This window comes from Anomaloglossus baeobatrachus, chromosome 8 (genome assembly GCF_048569485.1).
Source record: "Anomaloglossus baeobatrachus isolate aAnoBae1 chromosome 8, aAnoBae1.hap1, whole genome shotgun sequence".
Taxonomy (NCBI): domain Eukaryota; kingdom Metazoa; phylum Chordata; class Amphibia; order Anura; family Aromobatidae; genus Anomaloglossus; species Anomaloglossus baeobatrachus.
Window position 1 is genome coordinate 224,625,737 of NC_134360.1, and position 14,693 is coordinate 224,640,429.

General features: G+C 52.9%; 1 protein-coding gene across 1 annotated transcript in view; it reads left to right on the plus strand.

The window, feature by feature from the left end:
* Nucleotides 1-14,693, plus strand: part of USP33 (ubiquitin specific peptidase 33) — a 106,901-nt gene that overhangs the window by 75,479 nt on the left and 16,729 nt on the right. The window contains exons 22-23 of the mRNA XM_075320277.1: nt 932-1,034; nt 1,615-1,683. Coding sequence (XP_075176392.1) covers nt 932-1,034; nt 1,615-1,683 — 172 coding nt within the window. The remainder of the gene's footprint in view (nt 1-931; nt 1,035-1,614; nt 1,684-14,693) is intronic.

The window sequence follows — 14,693 nt, forward strand, 5'->3', positions numbered from 1 at the left end:
TGGTCGAGCCTGCAAACTTTCACGAAACACTATCAGGTGCATACCTATGCTTCGGCAGATGCCAGCCTAGGTAGGCGAGTCCTTCAGGCGGCGGTTGCCCACCTGTAGGACGGAGCCGTTACGGCTCTATTATGAGGTATTATTTACCCACCCAGGGAATGCTTTTGGACGTCCCAATTGTCTGAGTCTCCCAATGGAGCGACAAAGAAGAAGGGAATTTTGTTTACTTACCGTAAATTCCTTTTCTTCTAGCTCCAATTGGGAGACCCAGCACCCGCCCCTGTTTTTTTGTGTACACATGTTGTTCATGTTGAATGGTTTCAGTTCTCCGATATTCCTTCGGATTGAATTTACATTAAACCAGTTTATAATTTTTTCCTCCTTCTTGCTTTTGCACCAAAACTGAGGAGCCCGTGGGAGTACGGGGGGTGTATAGGCAGAAGGGGAGGGGCTTTACACTTTTAGTGTAATACTTTGTGTGGCCTCCGGAGGCATAGCTATACACCCCAATTGTCTGGGTCTCCCAATTGGAGCTAGAATAAAAGGAATTTACGGTAAGTAAACAAAATTCCCTTCTTTTCATCCGATGTCCCGTCAGTCTGTGGCAGTTTTGCACATAGTCTGGAGATCTTCTTAATTTCCTCTACAGGATTTTAGATCAATCAATACCCGGCTCAAGCAGGCTTAGACTAGCTGATTGAAGTACGGTGTGTAATGTGCTGTGAACCAGGGGTGAGCGTTACATTACCCTGTATGAGAGCCGGAGGTAATGGTGCCGCTATGATATCTGCGTAATCCCCTCGTACAGAGTGTGAATGTCTCCAGCTAACAGACGCCCTGTAATTACAGTTCTGACAGCACCGCGAGCGCTCTAATGGACGCTCACCGGCCTCAGTAATCCGCTAAGAGCTTAATGTCTGTGTTTCCACAGCTAAATAAAGCTTTCCAAGAAGAGGACTCTCTGGCCGTCATTTACTGCATCAGCATGCACTGGTTCCGGGAGTGGGAAGGGTTCGTAAAGGGCAAGGACGTCGGTAAGTGTCCGGAGAAGCCACATCTCGCTGTGAACTCGCACAACAAGGCAATAGTTTATAAAGATAAAAGTAAATGTTTTTGCATCAATTATAAGGGTTATGTGGGGCATCAACTTTTTTTGGAAAAGCTTTAAAATGAAGAAAATTGCCCATTTTATACCCCTGCTGCCCCAGCGCCGCCACGCCATAGGTCACATCCCTGCTACTGATCGTATGATGACTGCAACCAGTCATTGATTAGCTGCTGCAGTCATAAGGGTGGGACCTCATGTGATCAGCTGCAGGGAGTACAGAGACCGGCGGGAACCATAATGGTGGCCCTGGAGCAGCAGTGGTGAGGTGTGCTGTTTGCTGATGGTTTTCCCCCCAAATATATTCTGGCCCATCCATTTATTGCATGTGAAATAAGTCATGTGATTGCAGAATTTATGTTGGCGTTATATAAATACAATTTATTATATGTTGTGTAGTAGAGGTCATGCAGGGGCTTATATGGTGGGATCGCATCTGCTTCTTGGGGTGGGTAAGGCAACGTGACCAAGAAATATAATCTTGCACTTTTTTTTAATGGATTTTGTAGATCCTCCAGGAGCAATTGATAATTCCAAAATAGCTGTCACGAAGTGCGGACATATAACTCTGAAGCAAGGTGAGATGACACTTGCTATTTATTTTGACTCTATATTGTTTTGTCATGGTCTTCAATTCCAAATTCTTACTGTTATTATTTCTTATTCATGTATATTCAGGAGCTCCCCTGGCTCCTGGCGCACTTCTTTCTGGGTAGTAGGGGGAACATGATATGCTCCTGATTTGATTCATACTTTGCACCAGTGTCATGGGTGCAGAGTGGACCTGAACTGTGTCCTATGCTACAAGAAAGGACAATATTGGAGGAGAGCAGATGGTTGCAACCAGCTTCAGAGCAGCGCTTACAAGCTCTATATCAGAGCCCCGTGCTCCTTCCTTAGAAGACCGCCCACCACTGATTCACTTAAGTAAACTTGAATGAAAGATCACCTCCCTCCTTGAGAAGTAAATTGCAAAGTTTTTTGTTTTTAGGAACCGTTTGCCCCATTAAAGAACTTAAAAGGAACCTGTCAGGTCCCATATGCGTTCTAATCTAAAAGCAGGGTGATGTGTCCTAGTAACCCCTTCCTACCCATCCCTGTGTTGTAATAGTGATATGAATGTATAGAAATGTTTTTTCTTTGTCGCTCCATTGGGAGACCCAGACAATTGGGTGTATAGCTATTGCCTCTGGAGGCCACACAAAGTATTACACTTAAAAGTGTAAGGCCCCTCCCCTTCTGGCTATACACCCCCAGTGGGATCACTGGCTCACCAGTTTTGTGCTTTGTGCGAAGGAGGCAACACATCCACGCATAGCTCCACTTTTTAGTCAGCAGCAGCTGCTGACTATGTCGGATGGAAGAAAAGAGGACACATATAGTGTCCCCAGCATGCTCCCTTCTCACCCCACTGTATGTCGGAGGTGTTTGTAAGGTTGAGGTACCCATTGCGGGTACGGCGGCAGGAGCCCACATGCTGATTCCTTCCCCATCCCTTTTTACAGGGCTCTGGGTGAAGTGGGATTTACCGGTCTCCAGGCACTGAGACCGTGCTCCATCTACAGCCCCTGGAGAAGATGCTGGATGGAGCGGAGTACATCAGGGACATGGCCCTGCTTCCTCAAGGTACTCTGTGTCCCCGTGCATTTGGCGCTCACACCGCAGCATGCTGGGTGTTGTAGTGCGCCGGGGGACATCAGCGCTGCGGCGCCTGTGCCATGGCCTCATTCAGCTTTGCTGAAGCAGGCTCACTTATGGGAATTGGTCGCGCCGGCCGCTGGGACTGCGGCGCGGCTGGCACTTGTAGTGCGCCGGGGACTTCAGCGCGGCCTGCGCTTTTACGGCGGCCGCGCTGATAACTAGAGTCCCCGGCTTTTGCGGCCTGCTTCCGTTCGTTCCCGCCCCCAGACCTGCCAGTCAAGAGAGGGGCGGGACGCTGGCCACTTCTATGAATCGGTTGCGCCGGCCGCTGGAACTGCGGCGCGGCTGGCACTTGTGGTGCGCCGGGGACTTCAGCGCGGCCCGCGCTTTTACGGCGGCCGCGCTGTTAACTCGAGTCCCCGGCTTCTGGGCCTAGTCTCCCTTCGTTACCGCCCACAGGCCTGACAGTCAGGGTAGGGGCGTGACGCTGCATAGCACAGCAGCGCTGAGAGCTGGAGTATGTTTTGCATACTCCACCCCTCTCACTGTGTGCACTGTGAATCCGGATTCCCGCACTTTCTCGGGCACGCCCACGGCTTCCTTCTCTACAAGGACACCGGCAGCCATTAGTGTCAGTTTCTGTACGATACAGAGACAAGTGTGGAAGACCCTGGCATTCTGATAGTCACACACTCGCTGCAACAGGCGTTAAGCAGCACCTGTGGTGCTAACCCCACTAGTGCAGAAGTGCACTTATAGATATGCTTGTACTATATACATTGCACTGTTTGGTCGCACGTTGTATATACCCTCCTGGATTATGCGGAGGAGTTATCAGCATATTCTCTGTGTAAAACAAAGGTGCAGAACCACATGTTTTTCTATACAGCTGGTACAGCATGTACGGCTATACGGCCGGCAGGTACATAGACTCCCATTCTATGCACTAATGGCCAGGGGATGAGGACGGTGTCTGCAGTATTTACTGACAGTTTTTCTGAGACTATGGCTATGATACTAGAAGCCTAGCAGTCCGGACATGTCTCTCACAATATGGGCACTGTTGAATCATTGATCCATGGCCCCCCTCAGTGTGAATAACTAACAGCTCCGGGAATGTCACACGCATCCCAGAGTCACGGCTCTGCACGGACGTCAGTCCCAGACAGCCTAAGTGGGCTCGCTATGAGCGGCCTCGGTTTCATCAGGGTCCTAACAGAAGGACTCGCTGTGTAATGAGGCGGAAGTAGCGGCTCAGGATTCTGATCCTGAGACCGCTCTCAATCTGGATACACCTGATTGTGACGCCATAGTAAATAATCTTATAGCGTCCATCTATAGAATGTGGGTTATTTCTCACAGCTCCTCCAGTGGAGGAGTCAGCTTCACGTATTTTTCTGGACCACTCTGCCTTCAGAGAGGCAGTCCAGGAACACCACGCTTATCCAGATATGCGCTTCTCCAAACGGCTTAGGATACACGTTATCCCTGTCCCCTGACTTGGTCAAGGACTGGACCCAATGTCCCGAGCGGCATCCTCCAATCTCCAGGCTTGTAGCTAGATCCATAGTTGCAGTGGGAGATGGAACTGCAAACTCAAAGATGCCACTGACAGACAGATGGATCTCTGGTCGAAAGCCATCTATGAGGCTGTCGGCGCACCGTTGGCTCCGGCATTCTCTCCCTTGGGGCACTCCAAGCTATTTCAGCTTGTCTTACACAGATTGACACGGTTACACGTACATCTGTGCCGCAGGTGGCATCCTTAACCTCTCAAATGTCTGCATTTGTTTCTTACGCGATTCAGGTTGTCCTGGACTCTGCGAACCGTGCGGCGGTAGCCTCCGCTACTCCGTGTTTTTAAGCAGAGCCTGGTCTGCTCGTTAAGTGAATGGAAGGCAGATTCTGCTTCCAAAAAAGGTTGCCTAACCAGTTGCCTTTTTCTGCTGACCGACTGTTTGGTGAGCGTTGGATGTAACCATCAAACAGTCCAGGGGTAAGGATTCATCCTTTCCTCAGCCCGGACACAACAAACCCCAACAGAGCAAGAGGCAGTCGGGGTTTTCGGCCTTTTCGAGGCTCGGGCAGGTCCCATTTTTCCTCGTCCAATGTGGACTCAAAAGGATCAGAGGAGCTAAGATTCTTAGCGGGCTCAGTCTCGCCCAAAAAAGCGACAGTCTGAAAACCCGCTTCCAAGGCGGCTTCCTCATGACTTGCAGCCTCGGTCGGTAGCAGGCTCTCCCGCCTTGGCGATATTTAGCTGCCATAGGTCAATGACCATTGAGTGTGAGACATTCTGTCTCACGGGTACAGGATAGAGCTCACTTCTCGTCCTCCAACTCGATTCTTCAGAATTTCTCCACCTCCCGGCCGGGCCGCTGCTCTTCTGCAAACAGGGTGCACTCTATAGGCAGAAAGAGTGATGTCCCCCGTTCCTCTTCAGGAACAAGGTCACGGTTTTTACCCCAAATTCTTTGCGGTACCTATAACAACGGGCCGTTCCGTCCCGTTCTGGATCTAAAAATGCTCAGCAAGCTCGTGGACACCAGGCGGTTCCGGATGGAATCCCTCCGCCATGTCATCGCCTCAAGGTCCCAAGGATATTTCCTAGCATCATTAGGCATCAAGGATGCTTATCCACACGTGCCGATTGATCCAGAGCACTAGCGTTTCTACGCTTCGTTATAGGAGACGAACACCCTCTGTTCGTAGCTCTACCTTCCGGCTAGCGACAGTCCAACTGGTCTTCGCCAAGGTCAGGGCAGCAGTAGTCACAGTCCTGCACTCTCAGGGTCACTCTGTGGTCCCGTATTTAGACGATCTACTTGTCAAGGCACTCTCTTAGGAAACATGCCAACACTGCCCGAACGTTGCGCTGGAGACTCTCTAGAGTTTTGGGTGGATCATCAACTTTTTAAAGTCAGATCCGACCCCGACCCTATCGATAACATATCTAGGCATAGAGTTTCTTACTCTCTCAGCGATAGTGAAGCTGCCGCTAGACAAACAGCATTCACTACGGGCTGCAAGCTCTTCTTTAAGAACCAGTCGCACACATTGAGACGCCTCATGCACTTCCTACGTAAGATGGTAGCAATGGAGGCAGTTCCTTTCGCGCAGTTTTACTGCGTCCACTACAATGGGACATTCTCCGCCAATGGGACGAGGAGTCGACGTCCCTCAACAGAGTCGTCGTTCTTTCTCAGGCGGCCAAGGAATCTCTACGGTGGTGGCTTCTTCTCACCTCTTGGTCAAAAAGAAGGTCCAGACGCGAGTCTATCAGGGTGGGGAGCAGTTTTTCTCCACTACAGCGCTCAGGGTACGTGGACTCAGCAAGAGTCCACTCTTCAGATCAATGTTCTTGAACACAGAGCAGTGTATCTTGCCCTACAATCCTTCCAACAGCGGCTGGAAAGCAAGCATATCCGACTTCAGTCGGACAGCTCCACAGCGGTGGCATACATCAACCACCAAGGAAGAACGCGCAACCGGCAAGCCTTCCAGGAAGTCCGGCAGGTTCTGATGTGGGTGGAAGACACGGCATCCACCATATCCACAATTCACATCACCAAGTGTGGAAACTAGGAAGCTGACTTCCTAAGTCGCTGAGGTGTGGCCGAAAGAGTATGGTCTCCTCACCCGGACGGGTTTCAGGAGATCTGGCGCCGCTGACAGAGGCCGGACGTCGTTCTAATGGCGTCACGGCACAACAACAATGTGCCAGCTTCATGGCACGGTTTCACAATCATCGAGCTCTGGCGGCAAACGCCTTAGTTCAGCATTGGTCGCAGTTCCAGCTACCTTAGGTGCCACCTCTGGCATTGTTGCCCAGAGTACTGCGCTAGATCAAGACCGACTGCGGCCGCGCCATCCTCGTCGCTACAAATTGGCCGAGGATGTTGTGGTACTCGGTTCTGTGGTGCCTCACGGTAGGCTAACCGGGGGCACTACCAGACCAATCAGACTGGCTGTCTCAAGGGCCATTCTTCCATTGAATTCTACGGCCCTCAACCGGATGGTGTGGCATTGAGTCCTGGAACCTAGTGTCGTCAGGATTACCTCAGGACGTGGTTGCCACCATGAGACAGGCTAACATACCAACGTCCGCCAAGATTGACCACAGGACGTGGAAGATGTTCTTATCTCGGTGCTCGGCGCAGGGTGTTTCTCCCTGGCCGGTTGCATCGTCTATGTTTCCTTCCTTCCTGCAATCTAGGTAGGAAAATGGGTTGTCGCTCAGTTCCCTTTAGGGACAAGTCTCAGCGCTATCTGTATTTTTTCAGAAACGACGACTTCCTCAGGTACGCACGTTCCTACGGGGAGTTTGTCTTCTCAGCACTCCGTACAAGCGGCCGTTAGAGCCCTGAGATCTGAACAAGGTTCTAATTGCTCTCCAGATGCCGCCTTTCGAGCCTTTGAAGGATGTCTCCCTTCCCGTTTTTCACGGGAAGTGGCCTTCTAGTAACGGTCTCGTCTCTTAGGAGAGTTTCCGAGCTAGCAACGTTCTCATACAAACTCCCTTCCTGGTCCTTCACCAGGACAGGGTAGTTCTGCGTCCGGTTCCGGAATTTCTCCCTAAGGTGGTATCCCATTTTCATATCAATCAGGATATCACCTCACCTTCTTTGTGTCCTCGTCCAGTCCATCAATTTCAGAAAGATTTGCATCTGTTGGTTCTGGTGAGAGCACTCAGGTTCTACTTCCCGCATGGCGCTCCTGCGCCACCCGGATGCACTCTTTGTCCTTGTCGCTGGTCGGCGTAAACAGTCGCAAGCTTCCAGATCCACCCTTGCTCGGGGGCTCGAGGAACCAATTCTTGAAACCTACAGTTCTACTGGGCTTCTGGTTCTCTCAAGGCCGAAGGCCCATTCTACCAGAGCCGTGGGTGCATCCTGGGCACTACGGCACCAGGCTACGGCTCAGCAGGTGTGTCAGGCACCCACCTGGTCGAGTCTACTTACTTTTACCAAGCATTATCAGATGCATACCTACGCTTCGGCAGACGCCAGCCTAGGTAGATAAGTCATTCAGGCGGCGGTTGGCCACCTGTAGGAGAGGGCCGTTTGACGGCCCTATCATGAGGTATTCTTTTACCCACCCAGGGATTGCTTTTGGACATCCCAATTGTCTGGGTCTCCCAATGGAGCGACAAAGAAGAAGGGAATTTTGTTTACTTACCGTAAATTCCTTTTCTTCTAGCTCCAATTGGGAGACCCAGCACCCGCCCTGTTTTCTCGGGGTTTTTCTGTTTTTTCGGGTACACATGTTGTTCATGTGGTATGGTTCAGTTCTCCGATGTTTCCTCGGATTGAATTGGTCTTTAAACCAGTTATTGGCTTTCCTCCTTCTTGCTTTGGCACTAAAACTGGTGAGCCAGTGATCCCACTGGGGGTGTATAGCCAGAAGGGGAGGGGCCTTACACTTTTAAGTGTAATACTTTGTGTGGCCTCCAGAGGCAATAGCTATACACCCAATTGTCTGGGTCTCCCAATTGGAGCTAGAAGAAAAGGAATTTACGGTAAGTAAACAAAATTCCCTTCTTTCTTTGTCGCTCCTTATTGGGAGACCCAGACAATTGGGTGTATAGCTTATGCCTCCGGAGGCCACACAAAGTATTACACTAAAAGTGTAAAGCCCCTCCCCTTCAGCCTATACACCCCCCGTACTGCTACGGGCTCATCAGTTTTTATGCTTTGTGCGAAGGAGGTCAGACATGCACGCATAGCTCCACAGCTTAGTCAGCAGCAGCTGCTGACTATGTCGGATGGAAGAAAAGAGGGCCCATAACAGGGCCCCCAGCATGCTCCCTTCTCACCCCACTCTTGTCGGCGGTGTTGTTAAGGTTGAGGTATCCATTGCGGGTACGGAGGCTGGAGCCCACATGCTGCTTTCCTTCCCCATCCCTCAATTAGGGCTCTGGGTGAAGTGGGATCTTTTCGGTCTCCAGGCACAGGAGACCGTGCTCCATCCACAGCTCCTGAGGACCATGCTGGATAGGAGCCGAGTATCGTTCAGGGACATGGCCCTGCTACTTTGAGGTACTCTGTGTCCCCGTGGGGACCGCGCACAGCAACACTCCAGCATTGCTGGGTGTGCTAGTGCACAGGGGACAGCAGCGCTGACTGCGTTTGTGCCATTACACACTTCAGCGTCGCTGAGTGTGTTCGTGTAGGGGGACTGCCGCGCTGACCGCCGCTGCCATGGTTATCACTGCGGCGCGGCTGGGACTGTTAGTGCGCCGGGGACTTCCGCGCCGACCGCGCTTATACGGCGGCCGCGCTTATAACTCGAGTCCCCGGCTTTTGCGGCCTAGTCTCGTTTTCTTCCCGCCCACAGCCCTGCCAGTCAGGGGAAGGGCGGGACGCTGTACAGGACGGCAGCACTGAGGGCTGGAGCATGCTTTGCATACTCCACCCCCCTCACTCTGCACAGTGGGGCACCAGTTCCCGCACTTTTCTGGGTCACGCCCACGGCTCCCTCCTCTCCTCAGGACGCCGGCAGCCATTCCTCTCAGCTCTGCTAACGCTGGAGAGGAGAGACAAGCTCAAGGAGACCCAGGCAGGATTTCTGGTGCCCACACAACCGCTTTGCGAAGGCGGTAAGCAGCACCTGTGGTGCTGGCCCCACTAGTGCAGAAGTGTACTTATAGATTATATGATTATAGACTATACTTTACACTGTATGGTGCACTGTTGATTTTTGTCTATATACCCTCCTGTATTGCTCAGAGGAGACAACAGCATGTCGTCCACAAATAGCAAGGGTGCCAAAGCACAGACTTACTATGCTGCCTGTGCAGCATGTACGGCTATACTGCCGGCAGGTTCCACTGACCCTCATTGTGTGCAATGCTCGGCCCCTGTGGCACTTTCTCAGCCGGAGCCTCTGCTAAGGGCGGCCCAGGGAGAACCACCTGTTAACACTGTCCAGGTGACAGGGACGGAGTTTGCAGTTTTTACTGAAAGACTTTCTGAGACTATGGCTAAGATATTAGAAGCCTTGCAGTCCAGGCCGGCATCTCAAGCCAGGGGCACTGTGGAATCATTGCCCCCTGGTCCCCCTCAGTTGGAACAGCAATGTCCTCCCGGGGTGTCTCATGGATCCCAGGGTGAGGTCTCTGACACGGACCGCAGCCCCAGACCGATTAAGCGAGCTCGCTATGATATCCCCTCGACATCATCACAATGTTCAGGGTCTCAGCGAGAGGACTCTCTGTATGATGAAGCGGAGGTAGCTGATCAGGATTCTGATCCTGAAGCCGCTCTCAACCTTGATACTCCTGATGGGGACGCCATAGTGAATGATCTTATTGCGTCCATCAATGAAATGTTGGATATTTCTCCCTCAGCTCCTCCAGTGGAGGAGTCAGCCTCTCAGCAGGAGAAATTCCGTTTCAGGTTTCCCAAGCGTACAAAGAGTATGTTTCTGGACCACTCTGACTTCAGAGAGGCAGTCCAGAAACACCGAGCTTGTCCAGATAAGCGTTTTCTTCGGCGCTCCATTGGGAGACCCAGACGATTGGGTGTATAGCACTGCCTCCGGAGGCCACACAAAGCAATTACACTAAAAAGTGTAAGGCCCCTCCCCTTCTGGCTATACACCCCCAGTGGGATCACTGGCTCACCAGTTTTCTGCTTTGTGCGAAGGAGGTCAGACATCCACGCATAGCTCCACTGTTTGTAGTCAGCAGTAGCTGCTGACTATATCGGATGGAAGAAAAGAGGGCCCATATGGGGCCCCCAGCATGCTCCCTTCTTACCCCACTTGTGGTTTGTAAGGTTGAGGTACCCATTGCGGGTACGGAGGCTGGAGCCCACATGCTGTTTTCCTTCCCCATCCCCCTGAGGGGCTCTGAGGAAGTGGGATCTTACCGGCCACCAAGCCCTGAGGCCGGGCTCCATCCACAGACCCATAGAACCTGCTGGATGTGGAGCGGGAGTGCCGTTCAGGGACAAGGCCCTGCAACTTTCAGGTACTCTGTGTCCCCGTATGGCAGGCCACGCACACCCCAGGCTTGCTGGGTGTGCTAGTGCGCCGGGGACTGTAGCGCTGTGCGCTGAGCTTATAGTCCCCGCAGATTACTGGGGGACTTTATGTGTGTGGATCGCCGCGCCGACCGCCCCTGGAGCGGCGGCGCAGCTGCGACTTGTAGTGCGCCGGGGACGCGCCGACCGCGCTTTTACGGCGGCGGCGCTTCTAACTTTAGTCCCCGGTCTTCTGCGGCCTAGCTCCGCTTCGTTAACGCCCCCCACCCTGTCAATCAGGGTAGGGGAGAGACGTTGTTCAATCGGCAGCGCCGAGGGCTGGAGCACGATTTACATGCTCCAGCCCTCTCACTGAGCACAGTAGGACACAGGCTTCGCGCTTTTTCTCTGTGCACGCCCTAGGCCCGCCCCCAGGCTTGCAGCCCCCCAGGACGCCGGCAGCCATTATACACATGCAGTCTGGCTGGAGAACGGACGCAGGCTCTGGGGGACCCAGGCTAGGGGTTTCTGGCGACCACACACCCGCGCTAAGCGGGCGGTAAGCAGCACATACGTGCGGCCCCACTAGTGCCACAGTGTTATATTTTTCGCTGTACCAGATATATTTATATACTGCACTGTAAGGTCGCTTCTTGGCTGTACACCCTATATTGCTTTGAGGAGACAACAGCATGTCATCCGCAAAACGCAAGGGTGCCAAGGCACGGGCTGTATACACGGCTTGTACAGCATGTGGGGCTAATCTACCAGCAGGCTCCAACGACTCTCATTGTGTGCAATGTTCAGTCCCAGGCACTTCGTCAGCCAGAGCCTATTGTGGTGGTAGCCCAGGCAGAGACGCCTGTGAACCCTGCCCCGGTGACGGGGACAGAATTTGCAGTCTTTGCTGATAAAATGTCTGTGACTATGACAAAAATCCTGGAGACCTTGCAGTCCAGGCCAGTTGCTCAGACCATAGACACTGCTGTGTCTATGTTCCCCGGTCCCCCTCAGTTGGAACTAATCCGTACTTCAAGGGGGTCCCAGGCATCACAGGCTGAGGGCTCTGACTCCGATGACAGTCCCAGTCCGCCTAAGCGAGCTCGCTGGGAGAGACCCTCCACGTCATCACGCGGATCAGGGTCTCAGCGAGAAGGGTCCCTATATGATGGTTCAGAGGTGGGTGATCAGGAGTCTTGTCCTGACGCCGCACTCAATTTGGATACGCCAGATGGTGACGCCATGGTAAATGACCTTATAGCGGCCATCAATAGGCTGTTGGATATTTCTCCCCCAGCCCCTTCAGCAGAGGAGGCAGCTGCACAGCAGGAGAAATTCCATTTCCTGTATCCCAAGCGTAAATTGAGTACTTTTCTGGACCACTCTGACTTCAGAGAATCCATCCAGAAACACAATACTTATCCGGACAAGCGTTTTTCTAAACGCCTTAAGGATACACGTTATCCTTTTCCCCCTGACGTGGTCAAACGCTGGACCCAGTGTCCAAAAGTGGACCCTCCAATATCCAGGCTTGCAGCTAGATCCATAGTTGCAGTGGAGGATGGGGCTTCACTTAAAGATGCCAATGACAGACAGATGGACCTTTGGTTGAAATCTGTCTATGAAGCTATCGGCGCGTCGTTTGCTCCAGCATTCGCGGCCGTGTGGGCGCTCCAAGCTATTTCAGCTGGTCTGGCACAGGTGGACTCTATCATACGTCCAGCAGTGCCGCGAGTGGCGTCCCTAACTACGCAAATGTCTGCGTTTGCGACCTACGCTATCAATGCGGTACTGGACTCTACGAGCCGTACCTCAATGGCATCCGCCAACTCTGTAGTTTTGCGCAGGGCCTTGTGGTTAAAGGAATGGAAAGCAGATTCTGCTTCTAAAAAATGTTTAACCAGCTTGCCATTATCTGGAGACAGACTGTTTGGTGAGCAATTGGCGGAAATCATTAAACAGTCCAAAGGTAAGGACTCCTCCTTACCCCAGCCCAGATCAAGCAAACCTCCACAGAGGAAGTGGCAGTCAAAGTTTCGGTCCTTTCGAGGCTCGGGCAAGCCCCAATTCTCCTCGTCCAAAGGGACTCAGAAAGAGCAAAGGAGCTCTGATTCCTGGCGGGCTCACTCACGCCCCAAGAAAGCAACCGGAGGTACCGCTTCCAAGGCGGCTGCCTCATGACTTTCGGCCGCCTCCCTCCGCATCCTCGGTCGGTGGCAGGCTCTCCCGCTTTTGCGACATTTGGCTGCCACAGGTCAAAGACCGGTGGGTAACAGACATTTTGTCTCACGGGTACAGGATAGAGTTCAGTTCTCGGCCTCCGCCTCGGTTCTTCAGAACTTCCCCACATCCCGACCGAGCAGATGCCCTTCTGCAGGCGGTGACTTCTCTAAGAGCAGACGGAGTGGTGGTCCCTGTTCCTCTTCAGGAACAAGGTCAAGGTTTTTACTCCAATCTCTTTGTGGTGCCAAAAAAGGACGGCTCATTCCGTCCTGTTCTGGACCTAAAACTGCTCAACAAGCATGTGAACGCCAGGCGGTTCCGGATGGAATCCCTCCGCTCAGTCATTGCCTCAATGTCTCAAGGAGATTTCCTAGCATCAATAGACATCAAGGATGCTTATCTCCACGTGCCGATTGCTACAGAGCACCAACGCTTTCTACGCTTCGTGATAGGAGACGACCATCTTCAGTTCGTAGCTCTGCCATTTGGTCTGGCGACAGCCCCACGGGTGTTCACCAAGATCATGGCGGCAGTGGTAGCAGTCTTGCACTCTCAGGGACACTCTGTGATCCCTTACTTGGACGATCTACTGGTCAAGGCACCCTCTCAAGAGGCATGCCAACTCAGCTTGACTGTTGCACTGGAGACTCTCCAGACGTTCGGGTAGATCATCAACTTCTCAAAGTCAAATCTGTCACCGACCCAGTCACTAACGTATCTTGGCATGGAGTTTCATACTCTCTCAGCGATAGTGAAGCTTCCGCTGGACAAGCAGCGGTCTCTACAGACTGGGGTGCAGGCTCTCCTTCAAGATCAGTCGCACTCCTTAAGACGCCTCATGCACTTCCTCGGGAAGATGGTGGCGGCAATGGAGGCGGTTCCGTTTGCGCGGTTTCATCTGCGCCCACTTCAATTGGACATTCTCCGCCAATGGGACGGGAAGTCAAAATCCCTGGACAGGAAAGTCTCCCTTTCCCAGACGGCCAAGGACTCTCTGCAGTGGTGGCTTCTTCCCACCTCATTATCACAGGGAAGATCCTTCCTACCACCGTCTTGGGCGGTGGTCATGACAGACGCGAGTCTGTCAGGGTGGGGAGCAGTTTTTCTCCACCACAGGGCTCAGGGTACGTGGACTCAGCAGGAGTCCACCCTTCAGATCAATGTTCTGGAAATCAGAGCAGTGTATCTTGCCCTACTAGCCTTCCAGCAGTGGCTGGAAGGAAGGCAGATCCGAATTCAGTCGGACAACTCCACAGCGGTGGCTTACATCAACCACCAAGGTGGGACACGCAGTCGGCAAGCCTTCCAGGAAGTCCGGCGGATTCTGATGTGGGTGGAAGCCACGGCCTCCACCATATCCGCAGTTCACATCCCCGGCGTAGAAAACTGGGAAGCAGACTTCCTCAGTCGCCAGGGCATGGACGCAGGGGAATGGTCCCTTCACCCAGACGCGTTTCAGGAAATCTGTCGCCGATGGGGAAGGCCGGACGTCGACCTCATGGCGTCCCGGCACAACAACAAGGTCCCAACCTTCATGGCACGGTCTCGCGATCAAAGAGCGCTGGCGGCAGACGCCCTAGTGCAAGATTGGTCGCAGTTCCGGCTCCCTTATGTGTTTCCACCTCTGGCACTCTTGCCCAGAGTGCTACGCAAGATCAGATCCGATTGCAGCCACGTCATACTCGTCGCTCCAGACTGGCCGAGGAGGGCGTGGTATCCGGATCTGTGGCAGCTCACGGTCGGCCAACCGTGGGCACTAC